This window comes from Lineus longissimus, chromosome 10 (assembly GCF_910592395.1).
Source record: "Lineus longissimus chromosome 10, tnLinLong1.2, whole genome shotgun sequence".
NCBI lineage: Eukaryota > Metazoa > Nemertea > Pilidiophora > Heteronemertea > Lineidae > Lineus > Lineus longissimus.
Window position 1 is genome coordinate 3661504 of NC_088317.1, and position 26248 is coordinate 3687751.

Below are 26248 nucleotides of genomic sequence, written 5' to 3' on the forward strand. Positions count from 1 at the left end.
GTTTGTCTGCACGAGAGTGACAAAAGTCTCTCAGTCCAGTTAACCTATTGCAGAAACCAAGGTGTCTTCTTGGGTTGTGACAAGGGGTTGTGATAAGGACAAGGACCAGGAACCATTGTCCGGTGCTGCCATCTCGAAACAATTTGTAGAACTGCCGCAGGTGATTCCGCAGAAGTGACGTCATCGATGGGAAATTCCTGAAATAGTTTATGCGGCCGTGAAGTGCTGTGAGAGGGACTCGGCGTAGGGAAAAGTATAGTTTTTGGGCAAACCGGCGTTAAATCTGGCTAGAAGACAATACCCCCTTAAAAAGAACCTTCCCCACAAGAAACCAATTCGGATAACTCTTGCAACAAAGGCTAAATTCGGTGAGTTTTTCGTTTTGTTTACCAACTTTCTAAGTACACATGTTATCATTTATGCTTCTGTACACATTGTGTACATTCTGTACTGTCCCGTATGCAAATACATTGTAGAGCCATAACATTGTTAGCTTTTGACCCAGATGTAATAAATCATCATCATCATCATCATCATCATAGGCGTTATGGCCCAGAATTGGGCCTTTGCCTAAATATGTTTCAATGAAATTGTATGACACATTGCCTTTTAGGGACTTCATTGTGTGGTGTGTCATGCCATATTTAGGCGTTAATTTTGTATTTGATACATTTTCCCAGAAGATTTTGTGCTTATGAGTAAGTTTTTGGCAACTGGTGTGAAAGTAAATTTAGTCCCTGTTGAGGAAAGTCTGGGCTATTGTTTGATGCCGGCCAGCATGGCGATAGAAACAAAAGACGCAGAGATTTTGAACACCTCTGACAAGACATGATTTCCACTGGTTGCTTGCTATTGCTTGGTTCCAGCTCTTCACTGATACCAATTCCACTGGAACTCCAGTGGAACTCCACTGGAACCATGGAGGTCTTCGGATTATTCATGCTGAAATCTACATCTAAATACATAAATCGAACAAGAGCATTGTCTCTTTGGCAAAGTGCTGTTTTGAAGATTGCGCAGAATTGAAATTTACGCTGGCTTGTTTTTACTACCTGTTTACTTCTGAGGGAGATAGCATAGGTTAATACACGGTAGCAACTACCTGGATGCTGGCTCCAGGCCAGTTCTACCATGTCTGACTCATCAACTATAGTTTCTCGAAAATATTTGAAAGATGGTGGATGGTTGTTTTCCTTTTGTAACCAGTTATCCCAAATAGATGTTAATAGGTGGCGCCTAATGTCTTAAAGGAAAGGAAACTTTCAGTAATTGTGGTTTCAAAATCCTTATTTCAGTTTTCAAAAAGTTAAAAACTCTCATCCACTAAATACTTACCTGCTGAACCCCTACATGTAGCCAGACTAGTCTAGAGTGGGAGGTTTGATTACTTAAAATTACACTCAAAGTTCAGCCATTTGTAGGAAATTGCTGTCCTTAAAATTTGTCAAATTCTCAGGACAACATGAAGCGAGAAAAAGCCTAGTGCTTGTACACAGTCATAAACCAGTTGGAACATGAATGAAGAACCTCAGCGTTGTTCAGAATTTTTGACTCATTTTCCCATGAATTTTCATCTTGATTTTATTTTTCGGCTTAACATTTTAAAATTTTCAATTTTATAAATCATAACTGGGAGAGTCTCATTTTATAATGCAGCTTAAAATTCCATTCTGTTACTTTTCTTTGTCCTTTAATCTCAAATCTGATTTGCATTTCGATACAAGCATTATCGGATTTGAGACAAATCAGCAACAAAAAGAACTGCCAAATCAAATTTAAGTTTTCCACAATTTCGATCTTGGCAAGTTACTTGTGTGTCAGACATGAAGATATGGGTCTGATGAGGCATCCATTGCTCGTAAAGTCACCTTGACTGTGCACGCTTTAAAAATCTCAGATGAGTGCAAGGGGAAGTGCTGCATCAGTAACGAACTAGTAAAATGAAAGCTCCAATAATGATTTAGTTTGTTTGAGGGATAAAGGGTTGTTTGAACTGTGGGAGAGGTCAAGTGAAGGAGCTAGGACAGATGGGTCTCATGGGTTTCTAGGGGTACAACAATGAAACGTTGGTCTCAGGAATGCGGCCCTCTGTCCTAGCACAATCCTGGCCTCAAGTCAGAATACCTTCATTTCTAATGCATTTATTACTCGGTGATAATGACCCATTCAAAGGGCACAAACTTACAAATATTGCACGCATGACTGAGCCAAACAAAAACATGATTGTTCTGATATAATCCTGCCTTCTGATTCTATGACTGGGACAACATATTTGGAATATTTCGGAGCTGATTGTTCAGCATAATGAGAGGGATTAGTCGGTTATGATATTAACCCTTTGCTGTGCCCGTGTCTTGAATTGTTGTCTTTGCGGCTCAAACACAGCACAGCACAGAACAGGCATGTCAATGTCTTTGAAGATCCATTTTTGTCACAATCACCCCACTGAAGACATGTCACATCCAGGCCTTTCATGCGTCCTCAGATTGCTATCCTTTTACAAGTACGCCTCTTGGTGGATGACTGCATGGTAACAGGTTTCAGGAATCAAACCAATAAAAATTTGTTTAAAAAGGGCCCCAAATTTTTATCAACTCGAACCAATGCTTAGTTGGACAGCCCTGTGTGATTTCAGATTAGTATGAAAATATAAAAATCTCTTTTTTTATCATTAAAAATTCTACCTTAGTTTTAAGTTTTCCACAATTCCGATCGTGGCAAGTTACTTGTGTGTCAGACATGAAGATATGGGTCTGATGAGGCATCCATTGCCTCGTGTTTGATTGAGTACAGCTAGTTTAAGTTATACCCATCAATATCCTAGTTTGTTTGGCATTGTCAAAATAAAACTCAATCCGAGCAGTTTAAAATCAAATCTATCCATTGTCAGACAGAAATGACCTGGGCTTGACACTTCTCGCTTTACAACACCAGCTCACCACGAGATGACATTCCTGCGTCATTTTGATGCAAATGAGTCGGGCAAGCGGATGACCGCCCCTGCGATGTATCATACTGGGAAGCGAACTATCAAAATTGGAGATTTGAAATATGATGATCTGTCCCATAATGTCACACATCAGTTGACAACTTGAATGCGATGGGAGCTATAGAGGATCTATTTCCAATGTGGCAGAAATTTAATGCTCGTGATTTAAATTTTGGTATTTCTTTGATTCTTCAATTCAATATTCATGTTGCCCATTGTTGCGTTGCCTTGCGGTAAGTTATTTTCTAACGACTTAAGTAATTTTCTATTAATGCTAACGTTGACTTGTTAAAAAATATTTTTGCACAAAAGAAAAAGTTTATTTCATGGTTTGAATGAAACTTTTGCTTTGAAGATTTTTACTGAAATGAACCTGTGCTTGGCCACCCACACTCTAGGTCATTATTTCATGTATTTTTTCAGCCAGTGAGTTTCTGATTTTGGTATTGCTAGCTACTCATGTTCTTTTTTCTTTAAGGCGTTGATGCATATCCTTTTTTCACTGATGCCTTGAGCAAGTCGAGGGCAGGCTTTAACTTTTAGAAGACCCTCTTTGAATTCAAAGACAAAATATTTTCGCTCACAACTTGAAACCAACAATATGAACTGCAGGTGCAAGAAAGGTAAACTTTTAAGAAATGGTTTTCAAAATACATTGCCAAGAAGAGAGACTAATTCTGGCCAAACTGATAAAAATATTGTGTGCATTACTGTACAGAGATGTACTTGAGATTTCGCCTGTGACATTACCTGTTTAAAGCGCAGGCTAAACAGAATGGATGACTCATCCAGACAGGGCCAAGTAAATGAATTCTGAACATCAACACAAAATTTCTAATTCTGTTTGGTGAAGATCACCTTGGTCATAGTGGGGAGGGATGCTGGCGCTTATGCCAGGGCAGCTGAAGGACCATGCACCATCCCAGTGGAGTTGGACTTCTCTCCCTGGTCAAAGACAGTCACTCATACACTGCTGGTAACAATGTTAGTGTCCTTCATGTTCTTGACTGTATGCTTGAGCAACACGCCTCACAGACCCAACCCAACATCGTTTCGTCGTGCGAATGAGATATAAAAAACCAACAGGTCTGATGGCAAAGTTCGTGGAGCTAGCTGAAACCTCTATCAATAACCAAACGTCTCCAACAGTTGGCCGCGGCGATTGCGAACTCTTTTTGTGTTGTTGATGATAGTGTATTTAGAACCTGATCGATTCAAGCATCGCTTGCTTTCTCGTTCATCGCGATGAATCATGCCAAACCAATTGCATTCTGGGTAACACTGTGCTTACTCCACCAGATCTTGGCCACTCTACAGGTGTCTGCTAGTGGTGCCATCTGGCCATAAATATATGGTACTAGGATGAGGTGAATCTGATCTCGAGCAGCAGCCAAAACATTCGGGCAACTGAAAATACCGTAGTTGTTCTAAAGCTACTGCAGAGCCATCAATCTAGAGTACCGTAGTTGTTCTAAAGCTATTGCAGAGCCAACAGCCTTAATTTGTTGCATTATCGCTGGTTGCGGTTACAGAAATTGCTAGTTTGTGGGGCGCTTTGTGATCTATAGCGTGATGTGCTGTTGCCATTCCGCAGTCGTGTAAAGGTATTTAGGTGGAACGTGTTTACCTTGAGATGAAAAAATGAAACAATACAAAGATGTTCTGTAACTGAGAATGGCAGGAAGGTGGAGAAGCCATTACGCAGAAACTGGCAGGCAGGAATGCAGAAATACAATTTGGTTCTGTATTGCACTTAAGGTTATATTTTGGGGTCATCTCAGAAGTAGAATTCTAATGTCATTTGTTGGAAAAGCTGTTTGCCCAAGGACTGATTATACACAGATTTTGAGATTTGAAATCGACTTGAAATTGTGCCACTGAGGCAGACACCAGCAGTGCTTTGAGGTTCACTTTTGTAATTGATTGAAGTGCACCTAACTGCTATGTCATGACTCCATGAGGAATGCATTGGGGCCTATAATAGTGGTGTACTTTCTTCAGAATGGTGTGTAGTGTCTTGCCCAAGGACCACAACATGATATTGACTCCAACGAAGTGTTCGATGGTGTACATGATGGAATCTCTAGAATGTAGCTGGCCCCCTGAGAGTGCGTATACAAAGGGTTCAACTACATTTGTCTGCAAAATATTTATGATATGTTGTTTATGCTCTTGTGGAATGTGGAGGGGATGCATTGATGAGTGCTTTACCTTTGTTGGGAAATTCTGGTTGGTAAACAAGAGATTTTTATCTCTGTGACAATTATTGCTGCTGCGATGAGTGATGTAAAGATCATCGGTATTTGTCAGACCAGTAATTGCTCTGTTTTAATTATGGAATCGATTGAAGCCAATATTCCATGTAAAATATACAGTATAACACCAAAATGTTCACCTGGGGAAGAATGATTATTTGAAAACAATTGAGCTCTATTTTGATGACAGATAATTGAAATTGGCAACATCATCATTCTGTGTCAATAACCCATAAGTGACAGGTTGAAAGTCATTTGATATGAGCTGCACTACTATCATCTTGACATACAAGTCTCGTGATTACAAAGCCAATTGTATATAAAAGGCAATTGGTACCTAACCGTAGTGGCATGTAAAAACGCTCATCCAACTTAGGGGGAGGAATACTCCCTGGAGATTAAATCCTCCTAGTGCAGAGCGAACGCTGAAGAAGATGCTGAGGTTATGCTTCAGTATTGAAAATCCCCCGCTGGTATAAAAAAAGGAAATTAATGTTGACCTTTGGCCCCCACTTTGTACTTTTGTTCCCTGTAGGCCTAATTAGAATGCACTCAACGAGGTTGACATGAATTTCAGATATTCTCCTCAGATTTCAAGCAAGTGCCACATTCTCCTAACCTTGCCCCAAGAGTGATATTACATGTAACACAATATAAAACATGTGTGGAAAAAATTCCTTTGGACAAGGTTACCTAAGCATATTTCATTTGTTTATGTAACAGGAAAAATATTCTCCGTTCAGCCAAGAACGCCAAAAGTATTGGGGGTGGTATGCGAACGCCTTAGGCTGACGTTTCTCCTCGCATTTCATCGGAAATATTTCTTACATTTTCTGTAGCGACTGTTGAATAAACCGGCAACAATCGGCCCAGGAGGTAATAAACGAAACTCTGTAAGTTTTATTTTTTCTTCATTTCTGCTTAGTTTTGCCGATTCCTTTGTCCTATCTTTCTTTTGTTGCTATTGGCTTGTGACTGACGAATAAGGATTTTGTCGGGAAGTTGATGCGGGATGAGGAAGAGGATGCATTTCTTAAAGCCAAGTGTTTCGTTGCTGACGACCTGAATACGATGCAAGGTGGAGGAGCATGTGAATGACCCTTGTGTGCAAGGATGACACATGGATTGCATTCTTGTACATGTCCTGAAAAAAAACGTCATCAGCTCTGAGTGGAGTGTGTGGGCGATAGCCATTGTATTCTCATTACGACCGCCCCTTGTGTCAATGACAATGCGGTAACAAGCCGAATGAAAAAACGAAAGGCCAATTTCTGGAAAAAACCTGAACCATCAAAACGACAATCGACGATACATTCTGACCGTGAACCTGGGCAATTTGTTCTGGAATTTAGGCTAGTGACACAACGTCAAAGCCCAGTAGCCCTAAAACAATGCAAATGCAATCAAACTCTGATGACTTAATCACATCCTTTTAAATACCGGTGGCCTTATTTGGACTCGTAAATGTTCGTTGGGAATGTTGAGGTATGGGAACTTTGAATTTTAATGAAGAAAATATCATTAGGCGTTCAAGTGCAATTAATGACACATCAAACTGGCTTATCAGTGAGTAGTCCAGAAATAAATTCCAGGGGATAACTGCTGTTAAATTGGTAATTGAGATAAATTTCATGGGCAAAATCACTAAATTTCCATCTTTGGTTTTTGTCTAGCTTATGATTAGAAAATTTAAAGGAGGAATTGGTATAATTAAGGATAAAATTAAAGGAGGAGGAGTGAGAGTAGGTATTATTCACTTTGCACTTTGAACTTGTATTTAAATTTGCTTTGTTTATAATACTATACATATACCATCTCGGCATTTTTTCCCAAATATCTACATGGACTCAGCAGGCAAAGTAGGCCCGATTAGCTTCTTAGCTTTCCCTTTATTATGAATCGGAATGTAAAAATCTGTAAGTCCATTGTAACCCTATGGGACTGTGCTAGGCCTATGTGAATCAGGTCACGTTGAAAAGGCATGTTACCGAATATGACCACGAATTATTTGGCAAAAAATGCAATAAGTATAGGCCTACTAAATATGCTACTTATTTAAGGGACGAAAATGTGCGGACACTGAATGGGTTTTTTTGGACAATGGTAAAAATACCAAACATTTTGGCATATTGGCTAAATGCGGGGTGACACTTCTCAGTCATGCTTGTCTCTGACAAGGAAAGCATATATCACAGTCAAGAAGTTTACACCATTTGATGCAGAATCTACCTTAAATTGGCCTTGGAAGCTATCGGATATTTCTAATTGGAACATACCCACAGAAATGTCCAAATACGTCATAAAACAGTTCCATGCTATTTCGTGATATAATTGGCTATGATTTTTCGAACACACAATAGGCCTGTTATCAGTACAAGTAGGCCTATGTAATTTGTAAAAACCTATTGTGTGCGCCATACTTCAAAACCTTCGACTTATTTTGTGTCACTGTTTTTTGTCATTTTGGTATTTTTCGTTGGTGAATGAACAAGTTCTTTGTGTGTTGTCTTTGAGAAGTGGATATATAACAAATTTCACTGGTTTGTCACTGGAATTGTTCATCTGGATGTAAATGACAGACTTTCCAACAATGGTAATATATCTTAATTTGCCATTTGAATGCTCCTTTGAGTTTGATGACTTTGGAACAAAATATCCAGATTTTGTATTTGTTTTTGCGCACAGCCACCTGAGTACCTTCTATAGCAAAATCCAGCGTGTGATTTGCAAACCGGACACAAAATTTGGAAATTTTGTTCCAACTTCTCTCGATAGTGGTGGCGATTTTTTTCAAATATTGGGTTTAGATCTGAGCGGCTCTGTAAACAATATTGGGCAATTTGTAAAGTAAAGTAGAGGAAACCAAGGCAAAGCCCCTAAGGGAGGAGTCGCCCTCTCTCATGAGTATGTCTGGAATCGAACCTGGGACCACAGAGGTGACAGGCCCTCCACACCACACCAACAGCCCGTGGTGTTGTTTCAAAATCCTCAGAAGAGCGGTTTATTCCTCAAGAATCTTGTTTCAGAATGTCAGAGTTATTTTCTATTTGGTGGGTTATTTGCTTGCCTTGTGTGTGCAGCACACATGACACGAAATAAGCTTTCATTGTTTTCTCCCAGACAACATTCATTGTCTGTTTGATTTGCCACTGCCTGGCGATATTAAATATTAACTTGGAATTTGCTGGCATATTGACGCTGGTTGGCTGAACAAAGCCTTCTCTAAGTCCCCTTTGTCACAGCATCTGGACCGCTGCATTCCATCGGGTTGCAACAGCAACTCTTGTTGTGACAGGGTTTATTCTGTTGTTTTTGTCCTTCAAATGTTCTTCATCGCATTTCTTTGGGAGATTTCCAGCATCCAGTTGTTTAGAGCACAAAGGAAAGCATCAGTTGCCCTCAACATTCCAAGGTGCTGATTTTGTTCCCGTGGTGCAAGGTTTGCCAGTGTCTCCTCGGTGTTGATGGCATCACTCGTGGGTTTTCGCTTGGTCCTCACCTCCTTCCCCAGACATACAACAAGAGGAGAACATTGCAGGGACCCAGCCCAGTTCGTATCAGTCACTCAATAAAGAATCTGAAGAGAGCAGGACAATGAAATATTGTTTTAAAAAATGCTCGCCATTGTTTAGACCACAAAGCATCGATTGACCTCCGCATTCCAACCAGTTGTTTGTGTCACCATGGTATTATCACATTTTGCAGTGTCGTTTGTGTGCTTTGTGGTAGAATTCGTCATCTCTTGGGTATGTCAGCTGTGTGCGTGCATCCTTTCCACTCCCTTCCATGTATGCGTTCTGAGAAGATCGATGCTTGGGCAATTCTTTGAAATCGATATTTAGTGAGTCTATGAGCATTCTTGTGGAATAGTTGTGGGCTGTGTGAAGTTCAAAAGAGGATATGTTTGCTAAGGTTTTCCTTCTATTCTTTCATTTCTTCTTCTCCATCAGTGTGTGCTCTGGGACAAAAAAGCAGTTCAGTATTGAATGCTGCATCCACAGCTGAAAAAATGTTATCCTCTTTATCTTCGAATGACATTGGATCTTTAGGGGCTGGCATTCTTGCAACTCAACCAAGGTTCAAGGTTGGCATCGAAACAGAAAGCACCTGCAATATGGCATACCTGAGAGAGGGAGTTATCAATCCTTAGTCATGGGGAATGTGAGGAATGGCAGATAGCACTGCAGGCCAATTTTAAAAACGGATTTCAATGATTGAAGTTTATCTCCTATTGATACTTGTTGTAACCCTTCTGCCCCTCAAAAGAATTCCAGAAATGCGATGAGCATCAGCAATTTGCATTACTCCCCTCCCCCATGTTATTCTTAAGTTTTCAGAACATCAGTTTTGTCTGTGTATATTTTGATGCATTTTATCCATCTGGGGGAGTTTCCTTTTCCAGGACTCTTTTCTTATGCCATGTTTTCAAGGTTTGGTAAAATTCCAACAAAGATATCAAGAAATTTATGTTTGAAATCTTTTCTCTTTTCAGGAAACTGAACATTAAAATGCATAAAGATGCAATACAACAGGGACCCCCCACCTTATCCTGGACACCTCAAACAGCAGCAACTATACCAACCAGGTAAGAACATCAGGGGTCAGCTCCCCCAAACCCCACCCTACCTCCACCACCACCCAACGGAGCGAAGCTATTTAGTCCAAGGGGGATTCTGGGTAAAGGCCTACTGTTGTCACACTGCTTTAGTTTAAATAAGTCATTGCAAAATGGCAAAAAAGTTGACATTGTCAAGAAATTTTATTTCAAATTATGTCAAATGGCCTATAAATTCAGGGCATCCTGCACTTTACAGTGTTTTTCTGTTGAAACCATTGTCCTGGTTTTTGTCATGTTGACAACAGTTTCCGCTTAGATGTCATGACCTTGACCTATAAGTGCATTTCCAGCGTGCTTAGCTGAGGTCACATTTCTAACGGGGAAACGAAGCTGTTTTGCATGACCAAGAAAATGTGATGTGAGATCAACTTGCCGACATTAGATTTTGTCCGAAGTTTAAAGGGGGACTTAACTGTGGAAGTCAGGTTGGCCAGATTGATACGTTTTTCGACCTTGAAACCATCTCCTACCTTGAGTTTACTGTGTCCATCTTCGGAAAATTCCTACCATGGAATCTTTGTATTGTAGCATTGAGTTTCAAATTTATGACGCCAAATTCCTGTCTGTGTGAAATTAGCACGTGTTGTGAATAAATCTTAGGTGTCCAATTCACAATAAAATTCCAAAGCAATCTCTTGTCGATATTTCTTTCAACGATTTCTTACTCGAGTACTTTTTCTCAAGGCTTTCCCAGGCTGTTTCGGATTAAAAATATCAAGTTTGTATCCTTTGAGCTCACTGAGGTCATGAGAGAGGAGATAGCTAATCTGGCCTTGTTGGAAAAATGTGAAATGTGCTTGAATACCTATTTATCTACAACACAGTGCTAAATTCTTGTCTGTCTTTCCAATTTTATGTCTCCTCATCTGTCCAGACAAAGCAGTTCGCAAATTCTAGGCTGTCCATTTCAGCAGAGCGCCAGGCCCTTGGGTCTCTTGTTTCGATGAGCTCATATTGACAATTTCCTCTTGTCGCTTTCAGGTTTTCGGCAGAGCTACTCTGGTAGTGAAACGAGCACTGATGTGTCCATGTCCTCGACTGAAAACCTAAGTCTACAAGCACGTCAAGACCCCCAGGGCGAAGAAACAGATCAGATAACGCATCAGTTAGAATATGTAGAGCTGGATAGCAATAGTATCCTGGCGCGTTTGGGTATGCCTGCCGTCGAAGTCAAATCGACAAATTCGGGAACATTTTACGTCACGGGCAGTATGCAGCAACCTAATGTCATGAAATCGTACGTGTTAAACAACCACCAAAACTCACCGACTCCGGTGCGTCCGTATCAATTTCAGGATACATCGTCGTTATACGCTAGTCAGAAACTTGCTCATCTCTACAAGTGCGTAGAAAAAAATCAAACTCAACAACAGAATCAGAATCTCGCGCAGCCGAACTATCAGAATGATCAGCCGTACATTACGAACGGTTTCGGTAACTGCACGGTAGCGGGATTAACGTCGTCATGTGTTACCGGCGCGCCGGATTTCTCATATTTACCGCCACCACCGGAATATCCCGGTCATAAACAATTAACGGCGGAACAAGTGGACCGGTTGCACCGGTCGTACGAACTCTTGAGTGGGGAAAAGAGCCAGAATTCATCCACGTCTTCAACACGGTCTCAGCCAGATTTAACGCGAGTCACGGAAGGTCAAGCTATCAAACTGGTCAACATCGGACAAAGTGAGGCGGATACAAGTTTTGATGACAAGGAGTTGCAACTATTAAAAGGGTGAGTTTATTGTATCCGAAGAGTTAAGTCATCTACAGTAGAACCTCTCTATTAAGGACACCCTCGGGACTGACAAGTGCTGTCCTTAATAGAGAGGTGTCCTGATTAGAGAGGTCAAATTGAATGGAAACAACCAATTTGGGACCAAAACTAGTGTCCTTAATAGAGAGGTTGTCCTTAATAGAGAGGTATCCGCTAACAGAGGTTCCACTGTACTTATCTACTAATTGGGGAAAGTGTCTCAGTGCCAATATTCTTCTGACATCAAGAACAAAAACCCTGCTTCTTTAGCGAGATTGCGACGGTTTGTATCCAGAATCCGCGTCTTCGTTTCATCTTTCCCTCCATTTCCAGAACGTTTACAAGTTCGGGTACAACCAGTACGACAAGTACAATAAGTAAGAAGCCTCCCTCCGATATTGACCACGCCCTCGTAGCCGCAAGGGCATCACAACTTGTGGAGCGATTATCAGAAGAGAACACAGCCCTACGGGAAGAACTGGACGGATATTATAAGAAAGTCTCAAAGTTACAAAAGGTACGTTGAGAGTGCATATCTCTTCCTGTTCAAGTTATGCCATCGCTCTCAAGAGCTATTGTAGCAAAATTTGAAGAAGTAGGAATAGTCTTAAGCTGCTGATCCTGGGCCGGGAAGGGTTAACAGTGATTGCAAAACGTTATCAAGTATCATGTCCCAATCAACACCTAGATCTAGATAGATTTGTTTCCTCTTCACCTTCGAATAGTCAACAGCATTGTCTAAATTCCGCACTCCTTCGCTGCGGAATGTAAAGTACTCTTGACCTTACAGATCCCTCTTTAAAACTTCAGATATTGATAAACTGTTTCACTTTTGGTGACGATTATTTGAAAAATTGGACCACTCTTACTCTTTATCATGGAAGCTTATCTTCACTTGACTTGCTGATTTATTTCGTGACATTGATTTGATGAAATTTTAAAGCAACAAATTATTTGTATCGTCTATGCTATCTAATCAGTATAAATCACTCAGAAGTGTCACTGATATCACTGATCAACAAGTACTGTAGAACCTCTCTATTGGGGACATCCTTTGGACTGACAAATGCTGTCCTTCATAGGGAGGTTTCCTGATTACAGAGGTGAAGTTTGATAGAAGTGGCCACAATCACTGTGTGAGGCAAGACCACCATTGATTTTTTAAGCCTTTTAGCAGTTCAATTGTCAATGTTTGACCGCGACGCATCAAATACTGCGTGGGGTTGTGAACCTGAAATTTTGATATGATATTCCGGACAGTCGGGCAAGTAAATGGTGAGAAGTAAACTGGTAGTTGACCACGGAAATTTTTTGGTAATCGACAAATTGGACAGACATTGATATTTCCACTCTTTTCAGCCAACTGGCCAAAAAAATCTCAAAATACGCCCCCTATTACCAAATTAGCAAAATTCGAAATTGATTTTTTCATTAAATAATTTCTCTATATCTGTAGACTTGCCACAGCAAATATTTTTTCAATACCTCTCCAAATATGTACTTGAGAGTTAAAAACATGCACTCGTCTAATTGATAGGCCTCGACCCTCCAACCTATGAATATTCAATGGTGGTATTGTCTCATGTGTCCTTACTTTATGGAGGCATGGAACCTTCTGGCTTTGCCAATATTATTATGTACTTGACCTATTGAATCATTCAGTCTTCTGTTGCATGATGCAGCAATTGCGTATTTATCCAATGTCATCTTATCTTAAAGGCCTACTGTGTTTGCTCAAAAATTTGAAAATTGACGTACAGTGATGAATTTCTATTTGTGTATCATTCAATACCCAGGCAGAATCCTGTCTGGATTGTGGAATGCAGGGTACACCTGAGAAGAAAAACCCAATGGCCATCCCTGTGCAGAAATTTATGTGAAATGTACAATGGATTCGGGCAAACTGTGGTGAAATGAACACAACCTTCGTCTTAGTTCGAACTCTTATTTCCGTGTCATGGCTACATTTGAGGAGAATGTTCGTCCAGGTGAGCACTGGAGTTGCGAACAGAGTATAATGTCCAAAGCTCAAATTCCAGGCATACTGAATAAGTGTGAGCACCACAGGATGGGGAGGCTGACCTAGATTGATTTGTAACTGCTACAGTGTGTATATATACACTGGCACTTGTACATTTCATGTTAACCCTTGAGAAAAAGGACTGCATGTTAACCCCTGATAATAAAAAAACCTATAGGCCATTTTGTGTATTATAATCTGGCCCATCTTGCTCCTGTTTATAGTGATCCTTTAAGATGAAATAGATACAAGTCCACCCCACCCCCTTCACCAGTCAGTAGCCAGTAGAAATAATCTTTCATGTCAACAACAATATGCTTGTTATCATGCTGTGCAAATGGTTCATAATGACTTTTTGTATATTTAGGCCTGCATATTTTGCTATAAATTTGTCCCAAATTTATGTAATTATTGCTCTTTTAAATGTTTTGCTATGGTGAGTGACACAAATACAAATTGGCATTAACCAATATTCATAATTGTAATTGCACTTGTAGTGCATATGTAACTGTAAAACATGGACATGGTCGTTATAGCATATGAGACAATAGGCACAGCACAAAAAGTTAGCTATGCAATCACTTTATCATTACATACAGTAAAACCTCTGTATTCAGAACATCCACCGGACTGGACTGACAAGTAATGTCCTTAATAAAGAGGTGTCCTGATCTAAGAGGTCGAATCGAATGAAAACAATCAATTTGGGACCAAAGCTAGTATCCTTATTAGAGAGGGTGTCCTTATTAGAGAGGGTGTCCTTATTAGAGAGGGTGTCCTTATTAGAGAGGTGTCCACTATGGGAGGTTCCACTGTGCTATGCCTACCATGGTTGACCTGACCTTTAGTGTCTGTATAAAGTGAATAGCCATCAGAAATTCCCGCATTAATCATGTTTATTTCCCATTAGTAGCATATATTGGTCTACATCATGGTCATCACGTCGCCACTTATTCTTGTGTATACTATCAAATAGTACCAAGAAATAAGTCACAGACATTGTTTCACTATTATGTGATGGTTATGTCTATAGTTCATTCCAAATGAGAGGCTGACCTGAGGAGCCCCATAGCCTAGTGGTTACACTTGGACAGCAGCAGGTTGCTGCAATAAAGATTGTCTGTCTGCGGGGCGCTGAATGACCCTAACCTTTTGCTTTCAGTTTCCGGAAGTCGCTTTCAGTTTCGTGCTGTCAACATAGATAAATTATGACAAGTAAATTTGTCTGAGATAAATGATTTTACACAACTTGTTCTTTCAGTTTGAGTTAGAAATCCAGAAAGTTCATGAGTCCCACGAATCGCTAGTCAGGTCGTCGAAGAAACGCGAGTCCTTGGAAGCCACCATGAGATTGAAACTAGAAAACGAGTGTAAAAAGCTGAAGGATGTGAACAAAGATCTTAAAGGTAAGGGGGTGAGGTTGATGGCTGAGTAAGATGATCGGCAAAAGTCTAAGGAGTATCTCCAGAAATTGCCGGCCCAGCACTAAGTTACCTTGTTCCTGTAGGGTTCTGGGGTGTAACCAAGAAATTCATCAGCGCTTGGTGGCAGCCTCTCTAAACAAACAAAACAAAACCTTGGATTTTTAGTTTGATCCAAATACTATAGGTGGCAGCCCTTTTGTATATCATTTGCCAGTTCAGATAAAAAAAAAATTCTAAGGAGTATCTCCAGAAATTGCCAGCCCAGCACTTAGGTTACGTTGTTCCTGTAGGGTGTTCTCGGGTGTAACCAAGAAATTCATCAGCACTTGGTGGCAGCCTCTCTAAACAAGCAAAGCAAAACCTTGGAACTTTAGTTTGATCCAAATACTATAGGTGGCAACACTTTTGAATATCATTTGCCAGTTCAGATAAAAGAAACACTCTTCAGCATTGTCGTCCACTGCTCCGCTGTGGCTGATGCAGTTTGAAAAATGAATTTATCTGTATCCATTTCTTTTGTGTTACAGACCAGCTTGAAAAAGCCCTCTCACAGCCTATGACTTGTAATGGTAGCCTAAAGGACTCGGACCTGAGAAAAGAAGTCTCGAAAAAAGATGCCATTATAGCTAAACTTATTGCACAAAGTAAGTTATTCCTCAAGGAGGGGGGAGTCCACACAATCTACTCATGTTTCAAACTTGGTGGATCCTTTACTTGCCCTGGTATAGACACCAGATACTGGGAACCCCGATTTAAAGTCTCATTCAAAGGAGTGTGAAGAGCCAGGAATTTCAAATCCATGTGGGTTCATCCAGAATGCGAATCCTGGGTTCTCCCCGGGATCAATCGCAGCACCTCTTGCGTGGTGGCCAGCAGTGTTAACCACGAGACTGTAAGGCTCCCCCTGCTTATGGGAAGTTGATGCCTTCAAAGAAGCAGTTTCTATAATGGGATTCTTAGCTATGATGATCTCACTCTTGCTATTCCCTGACTACAACTCCACTACATGATGTCTCATGTACTCAGAAAAATACATAATTGACTCGGGCATTCATGTTCAAACTAATGACTTCAAAGAATCTATTCCCGTCATGGAATTTCCTCTTGGTGCAAATTATCTAGGAATGTTGTATGATCTTGGAAGACCTACAGCAACTGAATGCAAACCATCTCGTGTCAATTTCACACTAAGTTTACGAGAAATACCTGTGTATTATTGCATGGTTTTGTGTCCAAAAGTCCTGCTGATTCTTACCAAGTTGAAATCAAAAAAGATATGTTGATTTCATGTTTGGTTGAGTAAATTTTTCAAAACATTCAAAACTCCTTGTGTACAATATGTACATGCAACATTTATCTCCTCATGGTGAAATAAGAGTTGGATGAGTTCAATCGAAGATGAGCACATTTGCAAATGCATTCAAACTCTGTATGCACTAATTAGTATTACCTTCTCAAGTTGAAATGAAAAAAGAATGTCGATTTCACCTCAAGGTGATTAGCCACAACACATGCGTGCACATGTGAATGCAATAGTTATCTGTATCAAGAACAGGTGATATTGAAACTTGAAACATCCTCAATCACCTGTGATAACACGAACACTGAAATTCCTCCCCGAGGGTTAATTCTGGGTATGCAGATAGTGGAAGTAATTTCAAATGACTGGAATGTATATTTCATAGGTCTATCTCTGTTGATGCATCTTGACCCTTGGTGTTTTGAGGCCGCTTTGTCCCTCAAATTTGTCTTGAGGAGGAGTTGGTGGGGATATGTTGCATGTAGCATGCCCGCCTTTTCAACTTTGCCGCAACTGGCTTTATGGTTTTCTGGTGCCTCAACAACCCGCTTTCAGTTGGAAACCTAGGCAAGGCCATGCACTTAGCAGAGGAGACTTACTCGGGCAGGAACATATAGAATGGAGTGTAGATTCCTATTTAGACATTACTTCATGGGGGCCTACTACTGCCTCCTGGTTGTTAGTTTGTGAACTAAAATCCTGAATATGTACCAAGTGCTCATCAGGTCAGCCTGGAAACTGAGAGCATGGTGGTGTTCGACTTACTTGAAGGCATTTCACTTTCAAAACCCACTGTGGGTACCCTGAGGTCAGTTGCCAGTCTCAAATTTCACAATCTCTGGATTTGATAGTCGGTGGACGGGCGACCAAGAAATAACAAAGGCCATGTTTGTTTGTGTACGCTTGTTGACACCTTGTTCTTCCCGTTGCAGATAAGGAACTGGTGTCTGGCAAGGAGCGTTTGGAGATCGAACTATCGGCCCAACGCTCGACGTTACAGGAACAGAGAACGCATATTGATGTTCTTGACAATGCACTCACCAATGCACAGGCCAATGTGGTCCGCTTGGAAGATGAGGTGGGTATTTCAAACTTTATCTGAAGATGTCTAGCCCCGTGACGTCCGTCGTCATCTGTTAGCGAAGCTTGTTTCGTAATCGCTGAGGCTAGATAGCTGAAACCTTCACATGATGGTACCTTTGGGCAATATTATGCCAGGGTGTATTTTTCGATTTTGAGATTTAACCTACTCTCTGGACTGTATAAAACACTTGCTAATTATGGCCATTCGTAGTATGTCCATCCAGTACTGTAATTTGTAACTCTGCTAATTTGGTCCAGTACTAATAGAGCAGGTTCAACGAAGGTAAAATGTTTATATCTTGTTTGCATGAAAAACAAGGGCAATTTGCTTAAGTATTTCGTTGAAGAATTTTAAGTCCAAACATGTCCTAAGAAAAAACTCTCCTTCTGAGGTTAATAACTGATGTAAAGTTTGACAATTGCAACAGGTTATCATTTTTTCAAGTGTTTCACCTTTGAACATTCGATGCTTTATCCATTAAGTTCAATGATATTGCATTTGCTTTGAAGAAGCACTTTGCCACAATTCCTGACGTTCGTTCTCCATTGCAGTGCCGCAAGAAAGACATGTATGTAGAACGTGTGGAGCATCTACAGAATTCGCTAGCTTCGTTACAACGCGTTTGTGGAAACCGGGAACAACTCCAGGAGAAACTCACCACAAAGTTACACCACGAAATACACACATTAAGAGCACAAAAGGTAATAAAGTTGTCTCCTTCTTCTTCTGTATTTGCACTGTAATTGTGAGATTTTCGCACAGCATTGGCCGAGTGAGTCCGCCTTTAGCTAAGATGGTGCGTACGCAGGAGATTTGACATTTTACCTCTCATGTGTGACATTTTGCTTGCTTGATTATGAAGACAATTTGGGAGAAGGATTCTTAAGTTTACGTATCTTTGAATGAACAAGGCATGAGATGATTCCAGGATGAAATGGAGGGAACCCCTGAAAAACCTCCATACTCACTCGCTGAGCATTGGACCCGGCAAATTTCTTGCCTTTCTATCATGGCCAGCAAACGCCATCTTACTACAAGTCAAAGAACTGTGGACTTGTAGCTCTACCAATTGACCTGAACCAGTGGCTCTTCTCAGTAAAAACACGGAACCTCTCTTTTCAGAAATCTAAGTCAGGTGAACTTCCAAAGGAAGAAAATGCAGAATTGACAGTGGACGATCTGAAACAGTTATTATCGGAGAAAGAGGAAAAAATTTTGACGCTCGAATCCGACGTCATCACGTGGGAACAGCGATACTTAGAAGAAAACGCCCTGCGCCAGCTTGCATTTGATGCGGCCTCCCAGCCAAGGTATGGTTCGGTGACTGATATCTCTTTAACTGCGAAAAAATTGGTGCTTTTTGCGGATTTCACAAATGCTTCTATTCGCATAGAAAAAGTGATATGAAAATTCACAGGTTTGGAGAAGTTTTTTCACTTCTCGTCTGTACATTTTCTTTGCCTATTGCACAAGATGTTCACACTCATCAATTCTGTAGGCTTGCTTCTCTGTTCTTGTTCAAATAATCTGTATGCGGTTACTGGTATTCCTTACAATATTCTCTCAATTTGAATGAGTTGGCCATGAGAATATGTCAACCTTATACATAGATGCTTGCTTAAAAAAGCTAAATCTTGTAGTATAAGCTAGTGCAAGTTCTTCACAGCCTTCTCCCTTCTTGCATGTCCAACTGTCACTTTTTATTGCCTGATAAAACTTACTCTCTGCTAACATCACTTTACATAGAATGATCGAGTAGTCAAAATGTTATGCGAGTGGTGCAAAGACATGTCGACTATTTGTAGATAATTTGCTCTATTTACGTTATAAAACTTGATGGCATGTGCTCTTGCAAAGCAGCCTATGGTGTTTCGTTCTTCAGAATCAATTACTCTCATTCATGAACTTTCCTTTGTTCTAATCCTCTTCTAACCCACCCTGCTTCTCAAATCTCTGCATGCTGCTTTAGCCTGTTAGCTTTGCTCCTGTCTTCTGTTGTCACAACGGACTCACCATTCACCGGTAGTCCTGGTACACAAGGCAATCCCGCCCCAACCAGTCCGATCCTAAGATCTGACAACGTGTATACGCTTAGGCCACTATTTTTTTCCGCTTTCTGGGTACTTTTACTTTCCGTTCTTGCTTAGCCAGCGCTTCTGTTTCTATTTCACGTTTCTAGCGCTAGCTAAACCAGCACTTATCTCGTACCTTTCCTTTAAACCAGGCTCCGTAAAATATGCTTCCGTAACGCTGCCTAGTCGCACATAACGTAATTAAGTTCTACACACATTTTTGTACGCAGTTGTAAGTTCGTAGTATACTGTGCAAGGTTAATGTGGTGGCCAATAGATCCTTCCCACCAGGATCGTCGCTTGGACATCTCGTGCCAGGGGCTGCGCAGGAGCCCACATCACTGGGCCTGAGCATTGTAACATCGCCAACCAAGCGAACTGCGTGTAGGAGTTGCTCTATATCAACAAACCAAAAACAAGCTGGTGGAAAGGATTTATTGCATTGAATATACAGGTTACAGAGAGGCCACAATAAACCTCATATGGGTCCTTTTTTGACCGTTTTATTCTCTGCCATCCAAAATGTTTGCCTCAAATTAGGCCTATCTAAATTCCTTTCCCGAGTAAAGGTATGAATGCCATTTTACTTTGTTACTTACCAAAATATTCAATAAACTTGCCAAATGTGATACTAATTATCAATCTAGGGTGATTATTCTGCAACTTGTTGTCTCAATTGGTGTTTATAAAAACAGATTGAAGATACCTTTATAGTTATCGTAAAAGTCGTTTGAATATCTAACCTTTACAAACAAATTATAAAATAGGTTAACTGACACGAGATAGGAGCCTGGCGTAACTCTTTAAAGAACAACCACACATGTTCAGTGGCCTTGGCATAAACACATAGTCAGTTCCGATTGGAGGGATTTGGGGTGAAAGGTCGCATACGTTAATATTAATTGCAGTGATAATGATATCTACAGGGAGGCAAGAATCGCGGCGCTGGAGCAGAACTCTGCAGAGAGCGAGCGACTGATCGCTGAGGCCCGCACAGAGAAGATGAAGCACATTGAAGAAGTCTACCAGGCCCAACGCAAGAGCGCTGAGATGGAGACAAGGTGGGTTCATGTCTTTGACATCATCACCATCATAACTAGCATCGTAACCCTTGATTTTTGGTATTGCGTCACAAAAATTAACTTCTGCCGATGACGGCGTCGACTCAGAGTTGTCAAAGGAGTGATGCGACCCAACCAGGGTGAGATGTAACGAATGCTTGCACAAGAACAACCAACACGAAAGAAGAAACTTCTGATTTTAAGTTCTGGTGAATACATGTATATTATAACCAATTATCATCACGTTACATTTTGTGAAAAAGATACCTATCAGATATACCATCTATACCATGGCATTTCTACTCTTCGTTCCAGATTAAAGTCTCTCCAAGCTCAGCTCGCAGAAAAAGAGGCCATGATTCGAGTCCTACAGAAGCACTCTTTCTCCAGCAGTAACACGTCAATCACGATGTTCAACACTCCCCTTCACTCGCCCCGCCCCTCGTATACCATGCCGATCAACACGAGTACCATGTTATCTAGTCACAGCAGCCACAGTCACAATGACGTCACGACGACCAGTAGGGACGTCAGTCTTGCCTCGCACTCAAAATCAAGTAAGTTATCAGACTTAGAATTGAACGTCTGTAGTAGTGTAGCCCTCTCTGTGGTCTAACATGAAAAAGTCTTAGAAGTCTTCACATGTAAATCTGATATTTTAGGTCCAAAAACTAATCAGACAAGTTATAAAACCAAGTGACCTATTGAGTTGAGAGTATTAACAAAAATGCATAAGCTCGCCTTACAAATTTTTGGTATTGGTTAACCTTGAATTTTGTTCATCATTTTACTAGACAATATTCGGGTAATTTCTATTGTAGGAGGAAACCAGTCACCCAGTGGAAACCTTGTCTTTTCTCTTATCCACACTTACGAAGGTCCTTTTCACTGACATCAAATCAGGCCTGGCTCAAAAACCTTGAAGGGTCGAAAACACCCCTTGCTAAAATATCCTTTTCCTTGCATTTCAGACAGCGCCGGTGAAGTTGAAAAACGTAATTTCAGACCTAGTCATGCACACGATAATGTATCGCTGCAACAGGTGAGAAATATTTCCTTTCGTTGGTTTTACGGTCAGACATTTGCAGGTCTTCTGATCAACAGATTGGGGGTATCATTCCTATTATCGTGGCATCATGACCCATGCAGGCAAAGCGTGATTGAGTCTCTAAGGAGGTCGCACGCTGTATGGGATCACTAGTATTTATATCAGGCCAAAGTAGAAGCATGACTATATGAGAGTAATTGTGGCATGTGATTTTAAACTATTTTAGAGGCAATTGTAAAATTCTGTTTCATGTCACCTTTTTGAAGGATTGAATTCTAACCTTACATGTACTTGCTTTTCAGTTACTGTTCGAGAAGAAATTCGATGCGGACAAAGTATCAACTTGTCTGTGGCAGGTCTAACCAATCAACTCCCGGCTTTTAACGCACAACCATGATGACATCATCCAAACGGCAGCTTCGAAACGATGTCAAAATTCTCCTGACAAAAAGTCTTGTTACTTTGCTTTTAACTTATGTGAAAATTATTTATCTTCGATGTTTTTATTTTTCTCGTTTCACCCTGAGCATCTCTGTTTTGTATGCACATATTTCTCAAGATTTGGTTAATTTTGGTGGAAAAAATTCCCACAATGAACATATAAAGCTTCTTCAAGATCTTATAAGTAAAGATCTGTGTACAGACATCCCAGGCCTATTAAACAAATGAGAACTGGCACTATTGTCATCCAACTCAAAGCAGAAGAAACCAATAATAATTCTTGAGAAATAAACGCTAGCTTTGTAATATTTGTGGATCTCTAGCTACTGTTAGAGAAGGCTAAAATTCTAGTGGTCAGTTACAGATCCACAGTTTTGCATCATTAGCATCTTGTTTGTTTTGTGACATTATTAGCCTTCTGTCACTCGACTTACTTTTGGTGCTAAATCCGGTCGCTTCCTGAACAAATCAGCAAAAAATGTATATACTTGCCCACCTGACTCCCCTATTAATTCACAATAGGCTATGCTGAGTTGTACTTTGGATAGTCCATTGTGAAGGAAGAGGGGTGTCAGAAGGTCTTTCAAGGGATGCTCAGGATTTCTCTACCTTTTCACCTTTTGCTGAACTTTTCTTAAGCTTACTTCTGCCGTATTTATTTGAGAAATCTGCTTCTGAAAAGTTTTCTTTCAACTTTTAAAACTTCGACTTTTTTCAAGCTTATTCTTGACACAGAAAAGGCTTTCAAAAAGTCAATTTCTGATCTCTCGATTTCTTCACGATCAACCAAAAACGGATAAAATTTTTCTCCCAGATGGGAGTAAAATTTTATTCGTTCTGCGCTCTCTTGTCTTTAAATGAGGTGCTTAAACAAAATATAACTTACCAAGTTTTTGGTTTCTATACCTCAGATCCTGTGGTTGATCAGGTCTTTCTGATAACATTCAATTTCTTTCTATCGGATTGAGGTACTCCTGTCAACTAGATAACCTAGTTGAATACTTCAACTTCAATTGTATGCTGGAGAATCAAGTTGAAAAGTGGGTATTCCAATACTGGCCAATCTAGTTAAATACAAAAATTCAAGTACTGGAAAATCCAGTTGAATACCGGTCACTAGTTTCCGGTACTGGAAAGCTGAATACAAGAAATTACAGTATTGGAAAATCTATTTGAATACTTGAACTCTGTTGAATACTAGAAACTCTAGTCTGTGGTTTTTGACGAAAATATTTCAATACCTCATGAACTGAATGAATACTTGTCAATCTGGTTGGATATTAATTTGGAAGCGAACGTTTCCACTGGTTGTTGTTTCGTGCCATACGTGACGTTTGGGAGGAAAACTCCGAAGTGGAGTAACTTTCATGTGCAATAAAATACTCAAATGACAACATTAGGTCGACGTGCCTAATTTTTGTAAGTTTCAAAGATCGTTGAACATCATGAAGAAGTACTTATAAGAAAGATTTAAATTTTGTATGTTTTTTAAACGATTTGTAAACTTTTTCAAGACCAATTTCCGCGAAACATTCTCGGAATATTTTTGAATGTTTTTTTAAGATGGCTGGTGGGTTGTTAATGAAGAAGTGAAGTGAGTTGGTGAAGGATTTTTCCTCAGTTTTACTGCATTTTTCCGTGCAGTATTTTATGGTGACTTTTTAAAATACTGGTAATATTGAAAAGAACTGTTGAAAGTTTTTTTTACAAATTCTCTAGAGTGATTCCATGAACAAAAAAGTTGGTGCTCAAAAATTGTATGCATTTTATACTAGTTGTAATTAAGTGGCTGATAATTAGCCTCAGTTGCTGATAATCAGCACAAGTGGCTGATAATTATCTCTAGTGGCTGATGATTAGCATTGCATATAACAATGACCAAAATCATGTTTTTTAATTGGATTAAACAACAATTCTGCTTGTACCTTACTTCTGTTACGGCAGGCTCACAGACGTACAGAGATAAGGTTGCCATAGCGACTAAAATCAAGCAAAATTGTCGTGGATAATGGCAAACAAAATAAATTTATCCATACGCAAATATTTTAATTAAGTAGAGCAATCAACTGCTGTCATTTTTGTGCCAAAACATGTGCATTTGAACGAACAATTTTGTAGACGCTCCACACTTGTTTAAAACTTGAATCTCAGTGTAAATAGCTAGAGTTTATGACGACGGTAGTCGTCGCTAACAGTATTTGAAAACTTGCCTTTTCACGGACGGGTGGAAATCAGGGCCCAAATGAAATAACGCCCGTCTCGTGAATTTGCGAGTTAAGGATCAGGCCTGGTCGGGGAATTTTACGGCAGTAACTTGTACTCTTATGCTCTAATATATATTCTTGCCCGTAGTTTGGTCTATATATATACAAATATATATAAATCGGAAATGGTTGCTATGCACCATGGCCTGGTCGCCATGGTGACAAGCTGGTTGCTATGGAAATGGCTGTATGTTTACAGACTGCATGCTTGAACATAGGTATTTAGTTGTTTACCATCAAAGGGGTTTGTGAGTCCGCATTTCCTTTCCGGGATCTGTTGCCATTGTTTCAGTCAATGGAAATATTGGCCTTCAAATTTCACATTCAAAAACAAAAATCTTAAAAATTACCGGATAGATAAATGAATTGCCAAAATCTCGGAAAAAAGTGCTAAAATATTGGACTGATATTTCTAAGCATGAATTTGATATCATGCCACAAAAACTTTCAGATTTCGTTTTTTTTCCCACTGATGCTGCTAGTGCTGTCATTGGGTGGACAAAATGTGAACTAACACATCCTTGGTAATGGTGTCTGTGTTTACTGTGCTTGCCAGGTGCATTTGGTTGCACTCCTCCTCACAATTGTTTTTCAATTGTTTATAAATGCACCTTGGATAGAAAAAATTTCATGCTCTGTAACAGCGTGTAAATGTGAAATTTGTCGGCCATTTGCTTGCTTGGATTCATGTGCTGTTGATATGAGGGGAATGTGTGCTTCTTGTAACATACTGTGTCAGCGCTATTAAGCCAGTTGAGCTGAATCTTCTACACATAGGAGTGATACATGTTGAATAGGCCTTTTGTACAGGCACCCTTCAGCTGGCTTAATTTTGTCGACACAGTATATTGACTGCTCACTGGCTGGGCATCGCATGTATATATGAGGCGCATCCCTCAAGGCACGGTGAATCAAGCAAGTGGGGTGACTATTCATTCTTGTTGATTACCCCTAGGACTTTCAATATCAATAAAAGAACATTTTATCTTTTGGAAGTAATTGTAAATGACAAAGATGAGAAAGTAATTGAATAAACTGTCTCTGAAGAAGTTACCAACGTATGTGGTGCAATGAAGACTCTTTGGCTGGACATAAAGACACATGTTTTTTTTAACCACACTAAAACATGAATTCAAAGTTCAAATATTGACAAATTCTTTTCATTCGGTCTTGCCATAAGAAAATGTGATGCTACTGGAATGATTCACCTGTCCAGTTAGTCCTCGGGGTCCTAGAAATACGGACACACAGTTTGAGATTGAAAAGTCCATAGACTTTGATGATGATGGACCCTGGCATGAGACATGCTGTAGTCTGAAGCATGTCATTGGAAGATTAGATCTAAAAGATGTCAAAATAAAGTGTTAACATCGAGGAAAAGTACCTTGACTTGTTTCTTTGTGTATTTATTTTGACGACGATGTCAAACTCTTTGTTCTGTGGATATGAGGAATTGGACTGGAGCACAGCTTTCCCTCCAAAAGCCCATAGAATTGTCTCGCTCCCTTCAGTGGAGGTTTCCCTGTGGATATGAGGAATCAGGCTGGAGAACAGTTTACCCGCAGAGCCCATAAAATTGTAAAACCAACCTCCTACTGCATTTATCTCCACTAAAAAGACTTCATTGGCACCCACGAGAAGGGTGGCGAGTCCCAATTTTGAAAGAAAAACTGCCAAACACGCTGTCTATCACTGTCGTCGGGCAGATAATACTCGACATAACACCCACAAATGCCCTTAAATCCAATTCTCAACTGCTGTAAGGGGCATGGATTGAAGCCTCTCACTGCCGTAATCTGCCAGCTGTGAGTGCTTTAAAAATGTCCATGGACACAGATGTGTATTCCTCGTCCTCGAAAAGACAGGTTGTGACAGTTGGCACTAACTAAAATACAGTCTACTGTTGGATAGGTTGT

General features: G+C 40.2%; 1 protein-coding gene across 4 annotated transcripts; it reads left to right on the forward strand.

Moving 5' to 3' along the window:
* Positions 1–203: 203 nt before the first annotated feature.
* LOC135494263 (angiomotin-like) lies at positions 204–25715 on the forward strand. 4 transcript variants are annotated; one of them, XM_064782164.1, is made up of 14 exons: positions 204–368; positions 6084–6137; positions 9737–9829; positions 10844–11597; positions 11952–12135; positions 14900–15044; positions 15590–15706; positions 17295–17440; positions 17998–18147; positions 18569–18756; positions 20427–20579; positions 20895–21136; positions 21551–21621; positions 21930–25715. In XM_064782164.1, exons 3-14 carry the CDS (start codon positions 9763–9765, stop codon positions 21987–21989), a joined length of 2277 nt encoding a protein of 758 aa, XP_064638234.1. In that variant the 5' UTR covers positions 204–368; positions 6084–6137; positions 9737–9762; the 3' UTR covers positions 21990–25715. The 4 variants fall into 4 exon arrangements, with proteins under 4 accessions (XP_064638234.1, XP_064638233.1, XP_064638236.1 ...); XM_064782163.1 differs by lacking the exon at positions 6084–6137; XM_064782166.1 differs by lacking the exon at positions 6084–6137 and having other exon boundaries at positions 20445–20579.
* Positions 25716–26248: the final 533 nt, after the last annotated feature.